Raw genomic sequence first — 24,531 nt, 5'->3', positions numbered from 1 at the left:
TTTTTTCATGACGAAACGCAACGGCCATCAAGACATAAAAAATATTTGAGTTGATAAATACAGAAAGGGAGAGAGAAATACAGGGAAAAAGAAGAAGAGCGATAGAAAGATTGAGTAAAAATAAATATATTTAAGGAAAAATTAGAAGTAGCCAAATAGAGAAAGACACTCACAAAAACACAAGAAATAAATAAAAATAATTCATGACGAGAAAAAAAAACATTAGCAAAATCAAGGAGAACAACATCTAGTCGTGTCGCTTCACCATCGTGTTTCAACTGCAAGTTAACCTATTTTGTTTATAGAGCTATTTTACAAGTTTTGGGCCGTGTGGATTGTACGTGAGGTTGCCTTTTACGCGCCTCTAAATTGGTGCACCTGGTTTTATTTGACGCTTACTGTTAAACTCAGTTAAAAGAGACGTCAGATCAATAGGCCCGTGTGGACGACCTGCTAAGAGCACGAAGAGAAGAAGAAGAGATGCCACCAAGGAGACGCCCTCCGAGTCCTTGTAGCTCACCAGTGCCTCTACACGCAGTAAGTAGGCATGATTATTTAAATAAGCAAGAACAGCGCCTCTCCAGCAAGGTCACAGCAGCATGTCACAGCATCGCTAACCGATTAAGCATGAGTTATTCAGAAAAGCTCGTGTCAATGTTCGCTTAAGATTCTAGAGGGAATGAAGTACTCAACACCCTTATTGGTCGTATAAGCGTACAAGAAATCGATAATTTTGAAGTATTGTGAAAAGCACAGTAAAATAAATTACTTTCTCTTTCTGTATCCACACAGCCCGAATTCAATTCGTAAATAGGAAAAGAGAATGTCGCGTGATATACATTCGTTCGACGATAATGTATGCCTTTGCTCCTCTTAAATATATTAGCGTTCAATTAGCTTAAGCTTAGTAGGGAGCCTTGTACAAGCTTTGTATGGTACCCCACTAACATCTGAATATATGATAGGATGGAAATGCTAGAAGGTTATAAAAATATTAGGATTCTACAGATCCTCCCAGTTGTCACTTTAAATACTGAAGTAGGAAGAAGTTGTTACAGATAAGTTGCAAGGGTAAGTTTATTCGGTGAGCTGTATGAGCCTTTTAAATCATTTGTAAATGGCCCCCAAGTAAATGGCTCAACAATTTTCGGATTGTTATCTTGAGTTCAAGTATAGTCTCCGCAATCGGAGTGGAGTGATGACCTTTAAACATGGTCTGTTGACTTCTCTGACGTCTGTGGCGCAGCAGCCCACTGAAGATCGCTGACGCGCTTAAGTATTGTAAGTAAATGACCTTACAGAACACTCCTTAAAATTGCTGTAGTCAGCACAGATCTACTATAAATAAAGGCTGTCATTGCTGTTGGAACTTGCTTAACGAGTTGTGCGAGTCCTATGATTTACTCGGTCGCTGCTCGATTGAGTCGGGCTAATTTGTGCTCAGCTAAAAGTGTTTCCCATGTCTGCAGGTACAGCCGTTTCTCGCAGACGCGGAAATTCGGTCCTCAAGAGCGTGGAACGCCGCCTGTGTGGTGGGTTTCCTGATGGCGGCCATGTCTGGTTCATGCGCCGCCTTCTACTTTGGCGAGGACGTGTCTCAGTGGCTTCAGGCCAAACGAGGGGTCTGCTTCACGCCTAGCTGCCTGCGGCTGGCCACTCGCATCGTCAACACCGTGGATATGAGCACCGACCCTTGCGACGACTTTTACCTCTTCTCGTGCGGTGCTTATAACCTCACGGGCACCGCTCAGCCAATCGGAGACTCGCCCGACCAAATCCTTGGCAGGGTACGCACGCTCTTGACACACTGGGCACTGGAGTACAAAGCACCCACTCAGCTGCAGGTCTCCGCGTCACTTTACCAGCGATGCGTCTCCGTCACCAAGGACGAGATTAGAGGCGTGGGACAGCTTTTACACTTCATGCGCGAGCATGACATCGACGTTCACAAACACGAACCAGGCGTGGATCCACTGAATGTCGTCCTGAAGCTCGTCGTTCGCTACGGAATCAATACGCTGTTTGAACTCGGTGTCGAAAACCGCCTGCTCATCATTCGTCGGCGCCGGGATCTGGCTGAGTGGGCGCAACGGCGTATGGCACTAATCAAGAACCACTCGTACGAGGAATACCTGGGGAGCATGTTCACCCTGTTGGGCATCACGACCCGCGCGGTAATCACGTTCATGGTGGCATCGGTCTGGCGCACGGAAGACGTCGTCCTGGGTCTCTTCTCCAGGATGAAGAAAGATGACAGCACGCTGGTCTTCTTCAACTTAACTGAGCGCGGAATCCTGGACCATGCTGCCTGGAGGACGTACCTGGGGCACTTCTGGAACAGGGTCGCCGTCAAGGGTGCACCAGTGGTGGCATTCGTGAACCGAATCTTTCGAGACATGACGTCACTGGCCGTAGCGCAGTACGTGGCCTGGGAAGTGGTTCGGCAGCTGGGACCATTTGCTGACTTTCGCCTGCGCATGCCGGACGAGTCAAACTCGTACACCGAAGAACGCTGTTTTCGAGCCGTGTATGCAGTCGCGGGTCTTGCGCCTCTCGCGGTTGTCATGGCTCAGGACGTCGACGCCGACGCCATCCTGTCTGCTGCCGCGTTTCTGGAGGGCCTTCTCCAAGATGTAGGGGCCACGAATGTCACATTGCGGCTGCTCGACCCGAAACGTCTTCTTGCTGAGACATCGGTCTGCAGCGCATCAACTACCAGTAGCACAGAAGATGGTGACAGTGGTTCCTTTTTTGGGTCCTACATTCGATCCATGATGGCTTTCAGGCAGCGAGAGCTAGACGCCCTAGAGTCTCCCGGCACAAATTCTGGCCCAGAAGACGTCCTGTCCTACCGGGCCGTGTTGGAGGGTGATCGGCTCACCGTACCAACGTCGTTGCTCACTCGGCCGTGGTTTTCGCGTGAGTTCCCGCCGAGCTTCAACTACGCCGGTGTTGGCTTCGTGGTTATAGAAGCACTGATTCGAGCCGGGGTGAAGCTTGAAATTCAGCACATGCCCACTGTCGGTTTGCCAGTGGGGAAGCCCGCTTCGACAACAACCATGGGCTGCAGTGAGACAGCTGGTACTGCTGGCCAAGCGCTTGAAGCTGTCTTGCAAGTGCTGAGTCTGAAGGGCAGTCAGCGAAGCTCATTGAGGCTGCCAGGTGAGCTGGAGACGCTCAGTGAGAAGCAGCTGCTGTTCCTCGCTTTCTGCATGCGCGACTGCGCAGGCAATGAAACCAGCAGCCGAAAGTGCAACGGCGTGTTACGGCGCACGTGGTATTTTGGCAACACTTTTGAGTGCATTCTGGGTGATTACATGCACCCAAAAGAACTAGGCGGTTGTGCGTTGGGCCCCGAAACTGGCCCACGTTCTATGTTTACTAGAGAAGTAGTTAGAAAAACTGTCCGCGAAATTTCGATGATGTTGTTTAGTAACGATACTTGGGACAACTTAAGACGCTTGTTTAAGGCTGATGCATGAGCTGGTGATATGATGAAACGCAGTACTTATGAAAATGAAGCTTTCTGTAGAGTAAGTTCAATGTTTGCGGTTAAATGCGTAGGTGCCATAGGTGGCCTCGCGTTATACAGCACATACTGTCATTAAATTTGCCGGTATTTAAGTAGCGACTCCACCTTTCTCCATGCGTTCAGAACTAACCATGGACAAAACACATGAGCATGTAACCATGCACATATAGACTTGGAAATTTCGCAGGAGCAAGTAATATACATATTTTGAGCCTCATTTTTCCTCTGATTCTATAACGCGGGGGTAAAGCAGCTGAATTTGTTACTTCGCGGCTCACAAGATATTCTCTTTCCTTTTCTTTCTGCTATTCTTGCACTGTATTTGTCACATGTTTCTTCTGCTTTACTTTACACTCACCTTTCCTCTTACTTTTCTTCACCCACCATCAAATCTCCTGCTCACACTTACTACCCCTACCCACCACCTTGCTAGGCTATACAAAACTGGCATTTCGCCAGTGTTTCTCCCGATGCTTGCGTTTCGCTGCTGCTTCGCTGAATCGGACAGGCGAGTTGTTCCATGGGCGATGCTGATGCTCCAAACATGGTGTCTGCTCAGCTTAAGCGCATGGTACGGGCGACACGCGTAACGTCAGCACGAGACATGACGACAGGTCAGTCCCTTAAACAGCCGTGTAGTCAGAAAAATGCCCTCACCTCCCCAAAGAGAATTGTGAGGAAATTCGACTGCATTTCTTGCACCGAGAGGGCGTACCATTGCTGTCAGATATTCACCTTCACCGACTTCTGCGTGCGTAAGACAGCCGAAAGTGGAGGCCTCGCAGACTTCTAGCGAAACTGAGAAAATAACTACTCTTTAGCGCCCGCACTCGTAAATGTTATGGCGTTAGCATACCACGGGACAGTACCACTAAAGGCGTGTATAAGTGGGTGTGTTGGGGGGGGGGAGGCTTACTGATGTGGCATCTTCGTCCGGCGGCGCCAGTGGCGTTTTCTATGCACTCGTGCGGTGCGTAGACGTTCGCTGGGCACCACGCGTGCGGTGCCGCACGTTCAGCTGGGCTGGCCACGACATGAGTATGTGTCACCACGGCACCATCGACATCGACGGTGGAGTGTGGTGCAGTCCCATCGTTCCTTGTGCACTGCTAAACGACACGGCGACGTTTCACCAGTGCTGGCGTAATTTGAAGCAGGCGCTGTCATAGAATCATGGTGAATATGAGGTAAAACGTGCGAGAGCTCTCCCTAACAGAAGGCAACTTTTGCTGCGGGATTTCACTGGGTAGCAAAGGCGATGCGAAAGTTACCACAACTTTCATCAACTTGGTGCAAAAATGATTCAGCACAACCACCAGGAAAAGAGACGCTCCCGCATTGGACACGTAGCGTCTCGAGAGCGTCTCTCATTATATGCTTTTCAGTAGAAATTGCCAGCTGAAGGTTATCGTTTGCTAAACGGTGTCTCTCGCAGATATCGGTGCTGTCGCAGATTCAGCATTGGTGGTTCACACGTTAGTCTGGGCCGTGTCGATGCGTTGAATTCTGGTGGTGCTTGACACACCTGCCCTCTTCCACCCCCACTGTGCCAGTGCAGCTCTTCCGCAGTTTTAGCAGGGTCCTTCAGTGGCTTCCATGAAGGAGCCCCGTGACACTTCATCATCGTCAGAAAACGCTGTTTATCAGTAGTCCACATTCTATGAATATGTGATGACAAGATACAGAAGAGCACGCTCTTGAGTAGGGATTCTTAAAAAAAAACTAGGCAGTTGAGCGGGGTTGTAACAAACTCTCTTAACAAGGTTATTCCATGGAGCTACTATGATGGTGCCATTCCACTCCGACACTGTTCTGGAAAAAAATGAATATTTGTAAATATCTGTCCTAGCCAAATGAGAGGTTAAAGCATGTGTGTGATGATGATGAGTGCTCCTTGTGGACAGAGGTGTTACATATAATGCGGGGTCGATGGATAATTCACGTTTAATGAGTGATTGTGAGAAAACAGCGGCAGAGCCTCTTTAAAGGGCACTGATATTGGAAAAGAGTGGTAGTTTATGCCCCAGGGAAAATGATCCAGCGAAGCAGTGGAGAGACCAGTAGAATAGAATACTGTGACAGAGCAACTTAAAGCCGCGTTTGTTTTAATGTGACAGAGTCGTGTCACACTACACTTCCAAAGTATCATGTCCATGTAAACAAGTGGTAATGCTCTAGATGGGGACATCCGTTTAATTCGACGGGTGGGCCAACGTCATCGGGCTGCTCATGTAGCGTCGCATTAAGAATACACAAACTATTGGCAGCATAAACAATGCCATTGAGTCCGACGCGTTGATGTAGTGCCTACCGTGCTCACCTGCTCACCTGAAGGCCACGAGTGATCCCTGCTGCGGTGGTCGCATTTTGATGGAGGCGATGTCTTAGAGGCCGTTTGTAATGCGATGCCAATGCATGATAAATAACACCGGATGGTCTAAGTCGCACTCAACTACCCACAAAAAAAACCCCGAGTAGTACGTTCTTTATTCATAACCGTAACTAAACGTTCACGGTTGCACACACAGCAGCTTCGTGAGCACTCGCCTCCGCCGCACTCATGCTCGTGTCTTCATTCATGCTACTACGTTGTGTACGAGAGAGATAGAGGAGTAAGCGCTTTTTTTTTTTTCAGACAGAGCAGTGTAGCGCCGCGAGTGGTCTCCATTGATACCAGAGCGCGCACCGGAGTGTATCACGGCTACGATGACAGACAAGGAAGGAACAAGCCCCGACCATTTTAAAACTTTTGGAGCGCTCCACCATGGCGTCTCTCATAATCATACCGTGGTCCTTGGGAGGTAATACCCCTTACATCATTACTGTTACTAGCATTGCTCTTCAGGCAGCCATCACCGTGCATTCTGGACAGCGCAACCTCTCGGCCCAGATAGGCCCCAGCAGAGGCCGACACAATTCATGACGTCAGAGCTAGTTGGTACGGTAACCGCAAGGTGGTGGTGCCGTTGTATAAGTTGTTCTTGTGGTGTTCTCAAATGCCGATATACTAAGACGAGAGAGATTGTTTTGTAGCGTGAGCTACACTGGCATCGCTGAGCCAATTTCGCGTGGCACTGGTCTACGCATGTGCAATGATACTCCGCCGCCGCCGCGCGCGGCTCGCCGCCGGTGTGCGCGCAATTCGATGCGCTGCGCAGAGGATCAGTGGTGTCACGCACCGAAGCCGGCACATCCCTCGCACCCGGCCGCGGCCGCGCGCGACTTGCCGCCGCCGGTGTGGGCTTTCCAGAGGAGTGCCGTCATAGCCTTGGTAGAGATATGGACGCCAACGCGCGCGCTTTCTCTGGGCAGTCGCCATCTGACACTGCGCTGGAGCCGCTTGATTTCGCCTCTGACTGGCGTTTGCCACTGTGGTATAACCATGGAGGAGAGAGCAAATGCTGCTCTGCGGTGCAGTAGAGCTGAGAAGCTTAACTAATCGGATCCGGAAGTAGTTGCCCGGCAAAATAAATATACGTGTGTCATGGCAGCAGCAGTACGCATGATAATCAAGCTAATCCTAGACACTCCGGAAGGCTAAAAATAATCAGCTGAACCTTTGGTACCGCTACGTATATCCTGGCATAGCTGAGCTAAGCCACTGCCATTTTTTAAACAGGAAAGCTTTCATCGCCTTCTGCACTTAGCCCAGTGTTGCGGAAAGCTACGCAAGGGGGTGTGCACCTCAAGAATTGGACAAACCCTATCACTAGTAATAGCAGGACAGCGTTAAACAAACTTGGCTCGGTATAGAGGAGCACGTGAAATGCATTAAGGAAAGACAGAGAAAAGAAGAGATACAGAGAAAAACAAAAGAACAGTGAGAAAGAGAGAGAGACTGGAAGAAAAAGAGAAAAACAAACAGATATCAAGAAAGTAAAGGCAATAAACGTTAGAAATACACATTAAATGAAGGCATAAAAAGATACGAACACCACAAAACACAAAGAGAAATTAGGACAAACAAAGAAATAGAGAGAACGAAGTGTAGTGTGTGAAAGCGAAGCACGAGAAGTAAACATAGAAAGCAAGGAGAAATAGAAGAAAGAAACGGAAACAAACAGGTAATACAAGACATACAAGAAACAGGGGAAAATGGAGAGTGATAACGAAAGAGCAAAGATGATGAAGACTTAAAAGTGAGCTGCACCTTAAATTCAAACTTCGAATCATGGGCGAAACTGTTGTAATGTTTTAATCTCCTCCTCATTAAACGCTCTTTTTGCGCATTCATGTACACGTAATGCTCGTTTTCTATCCTCGTTTATTTTTTGCTCGTAAAGCACATGTTCACGTCATTCCGGTAAGAACCGAGGCAGCCGTGATGCAGCTGTCGCAGGTGTAGCCCATCTCCTTGTCCAGGCGCACGATGCTGTCTGGACTGCACAGGTTGTTGTACTGCTTTCGAACGCCTGCACGAAAATATTGTTTGAAGAAAAAAAATGTAACACACATTCACAACTTTTAAAAATACGTTTCGCGCCTCTGCCGTGAATCTTCAGTACTACGTCTCCATGAAATGCATTCATCGATACGATCATCGGGTATCTAGCCATGCTCACGAAAGTGCCTTATTCATTATCTATTCATAAGCGTAGTGTGGGGGTGGGCCGCAAGGCTAGAACAACATTTTTCTTGCCACGTCACCATGACATTTATTGCTCCTAAATTGTCCAGCACGAATACTAGTAATTACGAAACACTTTAACCGGCCAGCCGCTCCATAAATCAACAAAACAAGGAAGTCCTCCCTCATACTCACTCATGAAATATATCTTGCGCCTTGGGCTCACTCTGACGTGGCACTTAGCAAAAATTGTCCTGAGCCGTACTCCCCCATGTACATTCACATAGAAGTATCTGATTAGTTGATAGCCCCGCCGCGGTGGTCTAGTGGCTAAGGTACTCGGCTGCTGACCCGCAGGGCGCGGGTTCGAATCCCGACTGCGGCGGCTGCATTTCCGATGGAGGCGGAAATGTTGTAGGCCCGTGTGCTCAGATTTGGGTGCACGTTAAAGAACCCCAGGTGGTCTAAATTTCCGGAGCCCTCCACTACGGCGTCTCTCATAATCATATAGTGGTTTTGGGACGTTAAACCCCACATATCAATCAATCAATCAATCAATCAATCAATCAATCAATCTGATTAGTTGATAAAAGAGCCACGCCCAACTCGTCAGTTGACAGGAAACGTCAAAGTATTTTTATTTCGTTTATTTGTCACACTGCAGACCGGAATTCGGTCCTTGCAGGAAGGGCACTCATAGTACACTCATAAAGAAATACAATAACAAAATATCAGTACAGTGAGTACAAAAAGTTGCGCAAATTTTCACACTCAACTTAGTAAACGCGCGCAGACTGCGTACAAAAAAAACAAAAAAAATGCAGTACTGTAATACAACTCAAGTAAATAAAATAAAGTAAAACATACAAAATAAAACACAACACCTAAAGCGTGTATTGTGGTAACTTAAAAAGGGCCACTCATTATATGCCCAGAACTCCACTCCGACATACAAAATCATACAAAATCAAAACAAAACATACAAAAAACATACAAAATCAAAACACAACACCTAATGCGGGTATTTTGGTAACTTAAAAAAGGTCATTCATTTCATGGCTACAGTTCCACTCCGACACTGTTCTGGAAAAAAATGAATATTTGTAAATATCTGTCCTAGCCAAATGAGAGGTTAAAGCATGTGTGTGATGATGATGAGTGCTCCTTGTGGACAGAGGTGTTACATATAATGCGGGGTCGATGGATAATTCACGTTTAATGAGTGATTGTGAGAAATTGAGGCAGAGAATTTGCCTACGTGTTTTGAGGAGTGGGATGTAATTTTCTGTCATCAGCTGTGTGGGGGAATTGGTGTGCTTGAACTTAGAGTAAATGAAGCGAACAGCTTTTGTCTAGGCATTCTCGATTATCTTAATGTTGTGTTTAGTGTAGGGATACCATTTACTGCAAGCATACTCTGACTTCGGTCTAATGAAAGTAATTTAACTCAGTATATATATAGTGTCATGCGGGCGGGTGAATTTTCAGGCTTGGGTTTCAGGAAACAAAGTTTACAGAAAACAGAGGAACATATATTACTGATATGTAATTTCCTCAAAAGGTTGTTTGAGAATTTTGCCCCCAGATATTTAGAGTTTTGAACTTATTTTATAGCGGTGAGGTGGCCAGTGTGTAGGTGTATTTTAACGGGGATGTTATTTTTTCATTGTGATACGAAGACATACAGTTTTTTTTTCTTTGTTTAAAACATGCCTGATCTGTCACACCACGCCTGTATGTTGTGCAAAACTAATATCGAGGTCGGTTTGGTTTTTCACTGTAGTTATTTCCTGATATAAAACGCAATCGTCTGTAAACAATCTGATTTGTGTGCCAGGTGTGTTACAACGTTGACAATGTCATTTATGTAGACCAAGAACAACAATGGCCCCAGGATGCTACCTCGGGGTACTCCGGATGTCACTGGAAGACAGCTCGAGTCGTTGCCCTCAATAGTGCCGCACTGCACGCGATTCGAAAGATAATCCAGGATGCTATATTGCTAGGAAGATTGTAATCTCTGAGTTTTTGTATAAGTTTACAGTGAACGACTCTGTCGAACGCTTTGCTAAAGTGAAAAAAAGAGCATCGATTTGACTATTATTATTCAATGTTCTTGCACAACTATGAATTACAGTTAACAGTTGTGTCGTAGTGGAGTAGCCTTTCCTGAAGCCATGCTGGCAGTTCGTTAACACTGAATTTCTGTCTAAAAATTTTGTCATGTGGTGGGCAATGATATGCTCAATTACTTTACAGCAGAATGAAGGTAAAGATATCGGTCGATAATTTTCTACAGATAAACAATTGCCGTTTTTAAAACTTAGCACTACCGAAGCTGTCTACCAGTCTTTGGGCACCCGAGTAGACCACAAAGAAGCTCTGAACCGCATAAAAAGAAATATACCGATACATTCTACATAACGCTTAAGAAACCTAATTGGGATCCCATCTGGGCCACAAGATTTCATTGTCTTTAAGTTTCAAAGCATTGACACAATACCATTGTATGAGATAAAGTCCACTTCGTGCGCCTCAAAGACAGTAAAATGAAACAAGTTACCTATACCTGTCTGGTAATTGTTAAAATGTTTGGCGATTTCATTCACGTCTCTTGTAGTGGTTCCATTGACCATTATCTCACAGACAGGTCTCTTATCTTCACCTAAATATCCCCAAAATGTTTCAGGTGCACTTTTCATGAAACCAGGTAGCCACGTGTTGAAATAGTAATCCTTTGAACTTCGAACCGCTGATGACAATTTGCTTTTTATAACACTGATAAGTTGGGGTGGGTCGCCCTTATTTTTGCTTTTTTTAGTTTACGCTTCAGTTGCAATATGTTACCCGTCATCCACGGCATCTGTTTATTGACCGTCTTTGTTTTGTTAGGCACAAATGTATTTATGCAGTGACGACACATTTCGAGGAACATTTCCCAGAGCGTGAATACGTTGTTGTCAGTATCAGTGAAGTCACGAAGGCACGTTTTAATGTAATCTATTATGCTTGCATCATCGGCTTTAGCAAAGATTTTGAAGCAATGTTTCTTCGTACGTTTAGAGACAACAGGCGTAAGTATGGGCAAATAAACATTTACAAGCTTGTGATCGAACAGACCTTCATCAACTGAAACTATGCATTCCGAGAAGTCACGATTCACAAGTAGTAGGTCAAGAATATTGATAGAGATACCTTGTACATGAGTAGGTTCATTAAAACGACCACAAAAAGGAAGCAAGGAGTAACTCAAACGATATACTAACTTGGAGAAATGATCGAGAAACACTCATGCACGAATCAAATACCCGCATGTCAGCATGCGCGTCTATTATTCGACGAGAAATTTTATTTCGCAGAATGAGCTGTATCCAATCGACGTGCTTGACGTATATTGGATGCTTATTTAATTATTTATATCGTAACGACAGGTTACACGAAATCATTAATGATATCATGTAACGTGCCGTTAGGATATAAATAATTACATAAGCTTAAATTATGCTTAAAGCGGCTTTCATTTCTTTTTTTTCTTTTTGCCGCGTGCAGTGTTTTTTTCCTCACTCTGCCTTTGTCGATTGATTGATTGATTGATTGATTGATATGTGGGGACTAACGTCCCAATACCACCATATGATTATGAGAGTCGCCGTAGCGGAGAGCTCCGAAAATTTGGACCACCTGGGGTTCTTTAACGTGCACCCAAATCTGAGCACACAAGCTTAGAACATTTCCGCCTCCGTCGGAAATGCAGCCGCCGCTGCCGGAATTTGATCCCGCGACCTGTGGGTCAGCAGCCGAGTACCTTCGCCATTAGACCATGCACCATAGCGAGGCACTCTGCTTCTGTCCTTTCTCTGTTTTGCAAGCAGTACTCACAGGTTGCCTGATGAGATCCGTAGCAGGGGCACTTGCTGCATGACCGGGCGACAAATCCATAGGCGCAGTACTCGTTGAGAGTGCACTTGGGAGCCTGTGGTCATAAATAAGGACGAGCAACAATACGTTTTTTTGCATATCGATCAAAATGTTTGTTTCGCCGCACGAAGCAGTGATTGTGATAGCGACGAACTCAAATGATATATGAAAAAAAATCGCCCCGTATCTGCATCTTAATCTGCAAATGTCGTCGAAAGACGATAGTCTTGCTAGTGAAGGGAGTGAACAAAACATTTATTTGATGTTCTGCGCAAGAAAATTGGTGAAGGGTATTCCGGAGGCACTGCGATAGGCGCTGATTCTTGAGCAACATTGGTGGGCGCCGCTCATGGGGTCGGCCATTTGGGGTATCAGCTGGTGCTGTTTCGAGTACCCGAATCGCGGTAACGGTGGACAAACAGACAGACCAAAGTTTTTGCGTCAAAGGGCCCCAAGAATCTTTAAAAATCACAAAAAATGTGGCAGTACAAGTAGTCGAGGCGGCAAGGTGGTGTGGTTGGTTTCTGGAACTCACGTGCATCTTTCCAGAGCAAGATAAAGTAAAACAAAGACGCTATACGAGACAGGTAGGTTGAGCAAGCACCAGACATGAACCGATTACACTATATTGAACCTGCGCGCATGTGCATACACTATACGAGTGACGGTGCTTTTCGAACATTTCAAGATATCTCTACTTCAAGAGACAATAAACTCCGATACTAAGACCAATACATCCTCACGTGGAAAAGTATTTCAGGGCCCCAATTTCACCCTAGTCATGAAATTTGCATGGTTTGACACCTGGTGGGAAAATATTCTTCTGCTACGCGATATTGCATCTGTTAACGATATTCCACAACCTTGTAAACAGACATTTCTCTGAGATAATTTCAAGTACTGGCACCATTCCGTTGGATACAGTACTGTACTGCCTCCCAGGAGGCCCGAGTTTGATTTCAGCTCGCACCCAGGTTTCACTTCTCTCAGTGCGCTATAAATGTTACGGACACAGGCGGCTGCGGCAAATCATTCTACGCCAACAACATCGCCTGTTGTTTTGTGTTCATAACAGCTTAAGCTGCAACCCAACATCATATCTTCGTCATTTGAAAGAGGAAATTATTGGCTCGATGCGAACCTTCCAGAGCACCACATTAGCAACCGATTCCGACTACTGCGTATTTTACCGTCGGAGAGTGGTGAAATGTCCTTGCGCATACGTCTCCACATGAGCGTAATCTGGAGCGCGTGTGTTTAGAAGGCTGCGTAAGAAAAGTTGTCCTAACACAATAACTTATAGAAAATGTTTAGAAGCGGCATAGCTCACCCATGACAGGACACAAGTAGCCTGAGATAAGGAATTCGCCGCTAATCTGAACGTTTCACGCGTGCCAATAATTAGCAGCGTCACGTCTTCCATGTGTCACAGGGTTTCACACATGCGGCACACTATTTCAAAAGGGTTAATTTAGAAGTCCATCTCGAATGTCTGCGTCGCACTGGCACTTTCGCCAAGATTCACCGAATGGTCAATCAAACGGCCTCCTTGTAACGCCGCTTTGCTAGACGCTCCTCCCTTGAATTCGGTGTCTCCGCAGCACGTTTAGCCTTCTGCTCGTTCTTCCTACGCTCAACCGCTAATTGCAGGGATACTGCTTCGGGATCAGGTCAACTAGCAACTTTCACAAATCGAGCGTCTGTGTAGGCACGACACCTTCAAACGGGGACCCACGCGATGCCCGTTTGGTCGGTCACTGCCTTGCCTGCCCTTCACGGATATAAGCGACGTAAGCAGGCCCCGGAAACTTGTTACTAGTTTCGGTTTCAAGGAACATGCACGCTAGTAGTGGTTGCCGGGCATTTGATACCCCTGTAAAGAACTTCTCTTTTAGATGCGGAGCATCTTATACTCGCGCCTTGTAGTGCGCCGTCCGCACCGCTTCTCGAACATTCGACAGCTGACGCGTGCGCATGCGCCGTCGCGCCGTCGCCCACTCTTCCACCATCTGTGCATCCCTTCCTCCTCTACACACCGCGCGCGCTTTACTCCTCCACCATCTGTGCACCCTTCCCCCTCTACACACCGCGTTCGACATCTACAATTCTCCTGATTCTCCAGTGGACGCGCATGTGGCGTCGCGCTTCGAGAACATTCAGCAGCTGACAGTGCATGCGCCGTCGTGCTGTATATATACTCAAGGTCGGCGCTCGCTCGCTCAGTTGCCGCTCGTCGGTTGGTTTGTACGGCGCGTCGACGTCCAAGGTCGCGGTGAAATGAATTCCAACGAATCCACAAACACAATGATCGACGTCCCTTCGACCAGCGCCGCCCTTTCGCATACGTGTGTACGTGTTCACTCATTTAACACCCCCTCCTACAACCACGTTAACCAATTTAGCCATCGACCCAAGTAAGTCGCAATTTAACACCCCATTTCACAACCACGTTAACCAATTTAGCCATCGACCCAAGTAAGTCGCACTTTAACACCCCGTTAACCAATTATATGGTCCGCATCCTCCTCAGTGTTCCCCCGAGGGAAGCTGCGGGCAATTTTTTTTAGGGGTGAAACTGTTTATAACGGCACCCGTCCGTCCCCCGTAGTATGTAACAAGTATAACATTTTGACCTTCAAGGTAGTGCCGGTGAGAGACTACTTCTGTGCGTTGTTGAACAATAAAAAAAAGTGCTCAATGTACATGTCAATGGCTGCTAATGGGGAATGAGAGACAGGAGCATTCGGCTTTTAGTTGACGCGCAGGCTCCGATTACCATTAGCAGCCATTGGCATGTGCATTGAGCACTATCTGACAAGAAAGGGTTGCTACGTTATACTCGCTGGGTGTAACCTCCTTAGCTTTAGAAAGGTTTAGCGAGCGTTGAGCCGCAGTGCCATGAATACAATGAACTTGTATATACCATGAATGAACTCGAGGTGGTTAAAAATGGGAAGTAGATACGAAGCGCAAGCCGTAAGAAAGTAAAAGCCGAATTCTCTGCCTCTCATTTCCCATTAGCGGCTATTGGCATGTACATTGAGCACTATCTGACTGAAAAAGTTTGCTACGTCATACTCGTTGGGCGTAACCTCCTTGGTTTTCGAAAGGTTTAGCGAGCGTTCGGCCGCAGTGCCATGAATACAGTGAACTAGTATATACCATGAAGTCGAGGTGGTTAAAGGTGGGAAGTAGACACGAAGCGCAAGCCGTAAGAAAGTGTGCGTGTGCCACCTCTCGTTTAGTCCTTGGAATGTCCGCTGGATGGTGGTGCTTCTATAAGGGGAATATATGATGAAAAGATGCGAGATGGTGGTACTTGGAGTGTTGAATAGATGGACGAACGGACACATAGACAGATGCATGGATGGACGCATGAACGGACGCAGGGGCGGCTGCATGGACGAACGCAGGGACGGACGCACGAACAGACGCACGCACGGACGGGCTGATGGACACATGGACGGTCACACTGACGGACGCATGGACGGCGGAAGCAAGAACGAATGGACGGACGAATTCTTCGCCCCACTCTCCATCATTCACTCCATGGATATGCTGCCATTTTTTCTTTATATGTGTTTCTTATTCCTTATTTTGTTGATTTTAAATCAGGCGAAGGTGGTGGCAGTGGTTAGAAGATGAGAAAAGGCTACCAACTCCTTCGCCTGATTTAAAATTAACAAAATCAGGCAAAGGGCGGGAAGTGATTGACTTGAGTTCAGAGAACTTGCTTTCTCTCCTTCTCACACCTTGGTCAGCGATATTAGAAGTTATATCGCGCCCAGTTATCTCGCTCGGTTGGCGGGCATGCCAACTACGGGAAAGATAAAAGAGAGGTTTAGTACTGCGGATTGGTGCTACGTACGCATCACGCAAGCGCCTAGCGTTACGTGGCATCGTTTGCCACTAATTGGCTTTTAGTACACCGTAGTACCCGCGTACGTAACGAGCGTGAAGCGTGTTGTGCTATCTGGTAGATCAAAATAGAAGCACGTGTTGTTGACAGCCAATGTGAGCCAATCCAAATGTTATAGCCAGATTATGGCCATATTTTAAGCCACAGAGCCGGTCAGTGCTTGCCTTCGATGCTGCCACTTTGCAAAACGAAGTCTCGCGCTTTCGCGAACTTGTTCGAGAGCGGCGCGATCACCTCATACGTACGCAAGCACGCATCTCATGCGTGAGTACGTAGCGGCTGCGTACGTAATGCGATACGTGCGCGCTGCTGTCTGCGCATGCGCACTACGCAGAATGTGGCGTCCTTACGTACGCAACGCCGCCACGTACGCAGCGTATGCAGTACTAAAACTCTCTAAAGACAGCAAGTGGTGGCGGACAGAGAACAGAAGCCGCAATGACTAACGCCAAACAAGTGAACTGCGCATTTGTCAAAGATGGCTTACTCGGGCAACACATGTTTTTCCACGGCTCTGCAGTGTGCTAACCCGGTGATTTCTAGTTCCGCGAAGGTTTCTCAGCGTTTCCTAAAGGCAACGGGTGAGCACAAGAACTTGGACTCATTATTTGTGCTGGTACTAATTTTGAATGAGTACAAGAGTAAACCAAGTCTGGCTGGACTGACATAAGTGTGATCTCGCCTGCTTAATTGGTGTAGACGGCAACCAAGCTCCTGTCGAAAAATGCGTTCATTGAACAGCTTGAATTCGAGTTGGCTCGGCTACATTGTTTTAGCTTTTTTTTTTACTTTTGGCGTGTAGGTCAAATGATGTCAAGTAATTATAGACTGCTTCCTGCTCAAACAATTCTTGTAGCCTTTCTCTGATAATTTGTGAGTCTTTACTTCTAATTCTAATACTTTCACTCAAGTACACGTAATGGACCAACTGCTTATAAATATTATTTAAAAAAATTCGGTGGAGCCAACGTTTTGACATGTCAACTTTTCTTCGTCATGGCAAAGCCACTGGCCTAACGAGGACAAGTAATTTTGCCAAAACAGTGTTTCCAGTGACGTTATTTCTCGAAAAACTTCTGATCGCTTCACGCCTCTCTATGCCTATGAACATTCTCGTTTGGTACCCAAGTTCTGTTAGAAAACTATGTGCGCCGACATAACAAACGTCATTGAGTCCAATACGACGTGTCCTACTGACGATTGTTGATAATTTTTGTTTTGGTTATGATATGCTGAGTTCAATGTTTGCTCATTTTGTCCGTTCCGTATGTCAGTTGTAACTTAGAGCTGATTTTATAGACTGACACTCTCATACAAAACGCATGTGTGTGCATGGTTTTTTTTTTAACAGTGAAAGCTGTTATGAGATCGATTTTCGGGTCACGCACAGTTACATGTTGTACGCTGTTGCCGCCAGTGTCCGTAACCTCATCGCACGAAAATAGGAATAAAAAATCTCCCACCAATGACACAATGGGGCTTGAACGCAGGTCCGCTGGGCGCCAGCCAAGTATTCTACCACTGAGCTGCACCGGTGCTTGTTACTTGTTGTCAAACTTGCCTTAGACAGGCTTGAGGTCGGGAAAGCAATCGCGTTATTACGACTTATAAAGTGTTTTAAAATAGCAAATGAACAACCAGTCATCGCAAAATGCGATTAGCATAACAAGTGGGCCGTCCAATGCTTCAACCCATGACAAAAGCTTGTTCTTGTTTCCCTGTTTACTGTGGCCCATAGCCGCTACAGCCATGATTCCTCATTGTTGTCAGCCACTGCATGTGAAATTGGCACAAAATTCCTTGCAAGTGTTTAGCGGATACCACGCTTCTCAGAAGAATGACGAAAAATAGCATAGCGAATGCCGTCCTACTACCCAAAAGTTTATTATTAATGCCCAAGTGGGTACCAAGCAAGTGTGCTTGCAGTAGTTACCCCATGAGTGTTTTGAAAAGGATATGTAAGGCCGCTCTTCTAGCTTTCGCTGTGGCTGTGCTGCGCCTACCGCGCAGGCCTGGCGTTGTTTATAATATGAAACGTGTAATAAAAAAAGTTCATTTTATTTGTGCCGATTGAGTTTCGTCGTATACTGAGACATCAGTAAAACAACTTTCGTCTCTTCAGAACACACGAACAAAATTTGGAAAATTAAAAAAAAAAGAATAACAAAATTTTACGAATGACCGCGTCGCCCAAGCAGCCAGCGGACCTGAAAGAAGGTACGAGCGCTTTGGCTTTCCGCTTGCATGTGAAGTGTGAAAGGAGGGCTTCCGCAGCAAACCCTCCTCCTTTCGATTTTTATCCTTTTCCTTTATTTTTGGACGTCAACAGTGACGTCATGAAAGAATTTTTTTGTTTTTGATTTATTTTTTTCTAAGATGCCTAACAATTACCAGTGCTAAAGCAGTGCTGCCGATGCGTGTGAGCATGCGATAGCGAACACATAGGAGCAACGCCGACTAAATTTCAAGGCCGAAAGGCTGCCGCAGTGACGTCAGAGGGTGGGGGCCCAGTTACGCCGCAAACGCGGCGGAAAGCCTGTGTTTCGTTCACGTTTTAGAAGAACCAACGCTCCCGCTCTCGCAGCTGCTGCGGCTTGATTGGGCCGAAAAAAAGATGTGGAAAAAAAAAGTCTTACTGAGCATGCTCAGTTGGGCAACTGGGCCCCCAACCTCTGAGGTCACTGCGGCAGCCTTTTGGCCTTGAAGTTTAGTCGGCGTTGGTAGGAGGTACAGAGATTTTTCCACCCCCTGAAGCAAGCTTCTCTACTCTCTTGCACCGCTGAGCAGCAGTATCGCTCGCCTTGAACACCCCTCTATAGACCCTTTCTCTGTTTACAAACACAAGCCCTTGATGACATCCGGTTTCGTTGACCTATGTGACGTATTAGTATTGGTGGGTAAAGAGAGAGAGAGAGAGAAGTAAACGTTTATTTTGAAACAGTGCCCCCAGCAATGCACGGTGTCACCCTGCGGTGGGAGGGCTCCTTAGTCCAGGAACCCTCTGACTTCTACTGCCCTCTTGGCCCTGGCGACGAGTTGTTGTTGCTCTTCCAGGTCCTCGAGGGCGAGCTTCGCCTCCCACGTTTCGGTTAGGTCTTCGTTCGTCCGTCCTGCTTCGTTATCAGTCATTTGTTGTAGCAGATTACGTCTGGCAATACACTGGCATGCAAGAAGCAAGTGCGCCAGCATGTCCGGTACGTTGCAAAGCGGGCACAAAGAGCTATATCTCGTTGGGTAAAGACGGTGCATTAGGGCCCCATGTCTGTATGTGCTGCTTTGCAGGCATCTCAGTATCACGGTTTCCTCTTTTGTCAGTTTTTGGTGTGGTGGAGGGTATACTCGTCTCTCAGGCCTGTAATGCTGGAGTAATGACGAGTAGGTGTTTTGAACAACTTACATCTCTTCAACGACGGGTCGAATGTCCTGTGGGCAGGGCGCAGCCCGGCTGACGTGCTCGCGGGCAGCGGCGTGGGCCGCTTCATTTCCCTGCAGACCCTCGTGTCCTGGCACCCACAATAAACAAGTGTGTGGGAGGGGAGTGCTTCGCCGTTTCCAATTATTGATGACATTGGCTGAGATACGGCCCTTAGCAAAATTTCTGCAGGCAGCTTGTGAGTCGGTGGAAATCACCGCGGCGTCTGTGCATGTTGTGGTTGCTAGGGCGTTGCCGATTCTTCTGCGGCGTCTGAATTGAGTGCGTTGACCGTGGCCGACGCTAATTCTCGGCCTTGAGAATCGACGACGCTGACAGCGTACGCGTATCTATGCGGATACTTGGCCGCGTCAGTGTAGCGCGCATCCGGGTCTTGCTTGAACTTTTGTCGAATAGCGTTAGCTCTAGCCTCGCGTCTACTTTTGTGGAAAGTTGGATGCATGTTGCGTGGAATAGGTGCGATGGACAGCGACTCTCTAATGTACAGCGGGATGCGCTTTTTCCGGTCTGCATCGACGATGAACGTGTCGCTGTAGTTGAGGTACCGGAGCACTGACCTCCCCGTGGGCGACAGCTTGAGCCTCTACAGCTGACTGTTCCTATGCGCTTCGATGAGCTCTTGCTACGTGTTGTGGACGCCCATCTTTAGAAGACGTGTGATAGAGCCCATTGGCGGAAGTCCCAGGGCTACTTTAGTGGCCTTTCTTATCATGATATTAAGTTTTTTTTTTCAATTTCGGCGGTTTTTAAATTCAGGTACGGCGTGCCGTACGTAATGCGGCTGGTGAACAGAGCTTGCATTATATGTAGCGTGTCGTGCTCTTTGAGTCTGTTTTGTTGATTCGCGATCCTCTTGACGAGGTGCGTGAATTGTGATAGTGTCTGTTGGAGTCTCAGTAGGGTGGCAGCTCCCGATCCATTCTTGCAGATGTGAACTCCAAGCACTCGCAGGGTCTCGACTTTTGGAATTAAGGTCCCTTTCAGCGTTTCGCTAGGGTCGGGCTCGTCGTATAGAGGGGGTCTGCCTCTTGTTCTCGCTTTGAGGACGAGGTGTTCGGATTTCTCGGGGGCACAGCGGAGACCGCAGTTTCTGAGATACCGTTCGATGGCATCTACGGCAGTTTGTAGGCAGGTCTCTTGTCTCCCAGTGTTCGAAGCCCTGGTCCAGAGCGTGATGTCATCAGCGTTGATCGCGTGCCGGAGATCTGGTATTTTGTCGAGAATTTTCGGCAGATTGATCATAGCCACATTGAAAAGTAACGGCGAGATGACCGATCCCTGCAGCGTGCCTTTTTTCGGTAGTTGGAAGCTTTTGCTACGGATGTTGCATATGCCCACAGTTGCCGTACGCTCCGTCAGCAAGGTTTTGACATACGTGTAGGTTTCATTTCATTTTCATTTTCATTTCACTTTATTTTCAATTGCAACATGATATCTCAAAAAACTGTTTGGACCCATAGCCAAAGGCTAGAATAGGGTCCAATGATGTGATACAAAATGGCACAGTATCCAAACAATAGCAGAAGGCAACAATAGCACATGTAGCAAAACAATAGAACAAGGCATTGAACCAGGATACAAGATGCTAAACGTTGCGGATATAGTAAAGAAGGTTAGGCATTGTACAGACATATATATTCAGATACTCGAACTTGGGTAAGATAATAGAAACATGTAATTTTTATACACAAACAAAAGAAAGGCAATGAGTAATAACAACTACGCAGTAAACTTTCACTGGACGTAGTGATACTTATGTACAAGAATTGAACGATTTTGTTACTATTAAGGGGGTTACGGAGACACATTAAAATTGCAAGGAAGTGTTTTTTTTATTTTCAGCGGAAAGTTAACAGCCGATTTTATATCCTGGGGCAATATAATCCAGATTATGGTACCGACGAACTGCAGGTTCTAATGCCGCAGCCAACGCCTTCGAGTTTTTTAAGGATAGCGTTGTAGCTGACGTTATCGAAAGCCGCCTTGACGTCGACTCCGAGTATGGAGTACTTTCTTCGATGTGTGAGGTGATCAAAGAGGTCTTATTTGAGTAGTAAGAGCACGTCGTCGGTCGAAAGATGCTGCCTGAAGCCAAACATGGTGTCCGGTAGGTGTCCACTATCTTCCCGGTACCGGGTTAAGCGGTCGTGCACTATGTGTTCGAACAGCTTTCCCACGCACGAGGTGAGAGAAATCGGGCGTAGGTTCTCGATGCCGACTGCTTTGTTAGGCTTAGAGATCATGGTGATTTCCGAGTGCTTCCATACCGCTGATAGTACTCCTTTATTCCAGCAGTCGTTGCAATATTGGAGAAGAGCCGAGGTGGCCTGGTGCGGTCGGTTGCGTAAGTGCTCCTGTCTATTCCGGGGCTGGTATTTCTTGTCAACTTCGTTAGGACTGTGTGCAGTTCATCCTGGTGTTAGAAATTAGCCCGCTAATTTTCTACACTTTCTTTCCCTTATTTGGCAAAATATATTCAAATAACTTTGGTTTTGAGCTACATGAAAAATTTGAAAGTCTTCCTTAAACATCATGCGCGTTTTTTGTATCTGAAAAACTTATAAGAGAAATTTCTTACCCTTGAAAAAACGTGAAAACGTCTTCTCAGTTTCAGCATTAGGAGGTGGTGAATGAGGTGACCGGAAGTTTTTTTTTGTGTGTGTGTGTCTGGGGGAGGGGGGTCTAATACTTGCAATATTAAAACAATCTGTATGTATGTGGTGCAATAGTGGACGTGACCGCGGATGCCGTAGCACGCCGAATTCCCATTCAAAAACATGAAAACCCTAATTTTGTGCATTTTCTTTTTGATACGTTGGCGAAATTCCCGCCATATATTCCTGCACCACAGTAGAAACTTCTGATCCCTCCACGCACACACATAGTACAATTACATGTGTTTGGCGTACTGGTGACTTTAACTCATGATTAGCGCTTTCACTCCTTCACAACAAAAGCATGAATTTCTAAATTAGTATTTAACCCCAGGAGTGAACTAGATATCACTCCACATAAGCATGGTAAACGAGTCTCAAGGGGTATGCTTCCGGTGTACACGCGCCAGAACCGAACACAGCATACGAAGGCACACTGTGACCGCTAACTAGCGGTCCTCATAGGTGAATTTAAACATTCCTGAAATTCCCCGCAGTATCACGAAGATTACCCTTTTCTCTTTGGTTAAAGTGACGGCTAAAGCACTCCCCCCCCCCCACAGACACACACAAGGAAAAAATCCGTGCACGTGACATTACTGGACGCTACGAAAGAGAGCAGCGTGGCTCGAGGTGCGCGAGTCACGGGGTACTGTGAGAATGCGTCTACTACGGCTATGACGTCACTCCTCTGGAATGCGCAGACCACCGAGACAGGCACAGTCACTTCTCCTCGCGCATACGCAGCACGGCTCCTGATCGTGCACTCGTGACTGCTATGGGCTCGGCTAGTGTAGGTAACGCTATACAACTGTTGAACGATTTCGCGAACTTCGCTATCGACCGTGGGAGAGCAGTGAGTCGTCCCTGATCCGTGTGTTCACACAAAGTTAATGACGATTAGAGTACTAAGTACTCTTGCATGAGAGAGCATAAGGCCGTCTCGAGATCCTCAATCGGCTTGTGTGTTTAGAAAAAATTTTTAACGATTTCAAGTACTTCGTACTCAACTATGGGAGAGCACTGAGCCGTCCCACTGACCTCATAAAGACCAATTGTTAGTAAAATAAATCAACGTTGCGCTTTTTTTTTTTTGAGTTGGTTTCTTTCAAACCACAAAGAAAACTCAAGTTGCCGAGCGCAATTCAACAAGCCGTGTGTCTTCAACGTGAAAAATGCGACAACTGAAACATACGTGTTTATGAGAACTGCGTTCGCATCACACATCTTTTATGTTAACGCGCTGTTTTCTCAAGAACTTTGTGACGCACCGTTTAAGTGGGTCACGTGAGAGTGCACTCCTAGACTACCAACAACCAAATCATTCATCTTTATTTCTCCGTTTATAAGGCTGTTTCTGTCTGCAAAAATATAAACAAGAATAGGACGATGTATTTTCACGGCGCTTTCGAGTTCACAATTACAGGGCTCCATATCGCATGTGGTCACGTGTGTACGCGTCATACCAGTCGGGTTCCAAGAAGAACCCATTTCTGCTCACCTATCGACTACCGCGTAGGCTGCTGAACGTCTCGACGCGCACTCGGCGCACACAGGAGAAAGGACTGTAAATATAGGCATACGCAGCTACAACTCTGAACTTCCGCGGACTCCATGCTGAGGTGGCCTGAAGTGTTAGAGGAGGCGAGTTCCATCCCTCTCGCCTTTTTTTGCAGTTCTTTTTCCATCAAAACGGCATAAATAATGCTACTTCTCTCTCTCTCTCTTTTCTCTAACATGAGCGGCGTGAGTGTTTCTGCGTACTACAATGAAACGTTCGTTGCGCTAAAGGCACAGGTTAAATATTTCTAAGCATTACCTTTGATCCGCCGCACCTCGTCTCCAGGTTATCGAGGATCAAGCCTGCGGCAAGCAAAAGTGATTGTCAGGGTGTTCCGGTGTGATGATAATTGTTTGGCATTATATCTGAATAATAATAATAATATTAATAATAATAATAATAACAATAATAATAATAATAATAATAATAATAATAATAATAATAATAATAATAATAACTAGAAGAAGAAGAAGAACGTGCGGTGTTTCACATTCCGAAACTACGCTATATTTATCACTCGCGTGCGTCGGTTCCCCATCAGGGTGGCGAAGGCTCACCGCCTTCGACCGACCAGCTGGGGTTATTTAAGCTGCGCCTAAATCTAAGCAGATGGACCCGGAGCATTTAACGTCTCCATCGAAAATGCCTCCGGGATTTGATCCCGCACCCTTCGCGTTAGCTATCGAGCACAGTTAGCACGTATATGCACCGTTCTTTGGTGCTCTCTAGATCGTGGACTTGTTGGCGATCAACCGTTGCTGAATATGGGTCGCTTATTGAAGCGACTATAGTCATTCATCATAGGCACATTTCACCGTTTCATTTGATTCATTCATATATGCCCGTCGTTTACTAACAAAAGTGCCGCGCTGCTAGAAAAGTGGGTGAAAGTCCGATTTGCGCCATGAGGAAAAAAAAAAAGTTGTAGAAAAAAAGAGCTTGTAATT

The 24,531-nt window shown here is 46.4% G+C and overlaps 1 protein-coding gene across 1 annotated transcript in view; it reads right to left on the bottom strand.

The window, feature by feature from the left end:
* Positions 1-7,779: 7,779 nt before the first annotated feature.
* LOC142764948 (uncharacterized) overlaps positions 7,780-24,531 on the bottom strand; it is a 29,187-nt gene continuing 12,435 nt past the window's right edge. The window contains exons 6-8 of the mRNA XM_075865485.1: positions 23,843-23,886; positions 11,979-12,072; positions 7,780-7,944 (exon numbers count right to left, since the gene is read on the bottom strand). Of these exons, the coding sequence (XP_075721600.1) occupies positions 7,823-7,944; positions 11,979-12,072; positions 23,843-23,886 (260 nt within the window). The 3' untranslated portion in view covers positions 7,780-7,822. The remainder of the gene's footprint in view (positions 7,945-11,978; positions 12,073-23,842; positions 23,887-24,531) is intronic.

This window comes from Rhipicephalus microplus, chromosome 6 (assembly GCF_043290135.1).
Source record: "Rhipicephalus microplus isolate Deutch F79 chromosome 6, USDA_Rmic, whole genome shotgun sequence".
NCBI lineage: Eukaryota > Metazoa > Arthropoda > Arachnida > Ixodida > Ixodidae > Rhipicephalus > Rhipicephalus microplus.
Note: the sequence above shows the minus strand (reverse complement) of the source record. Positions and strands in the feature narration are given on the sequence as shown.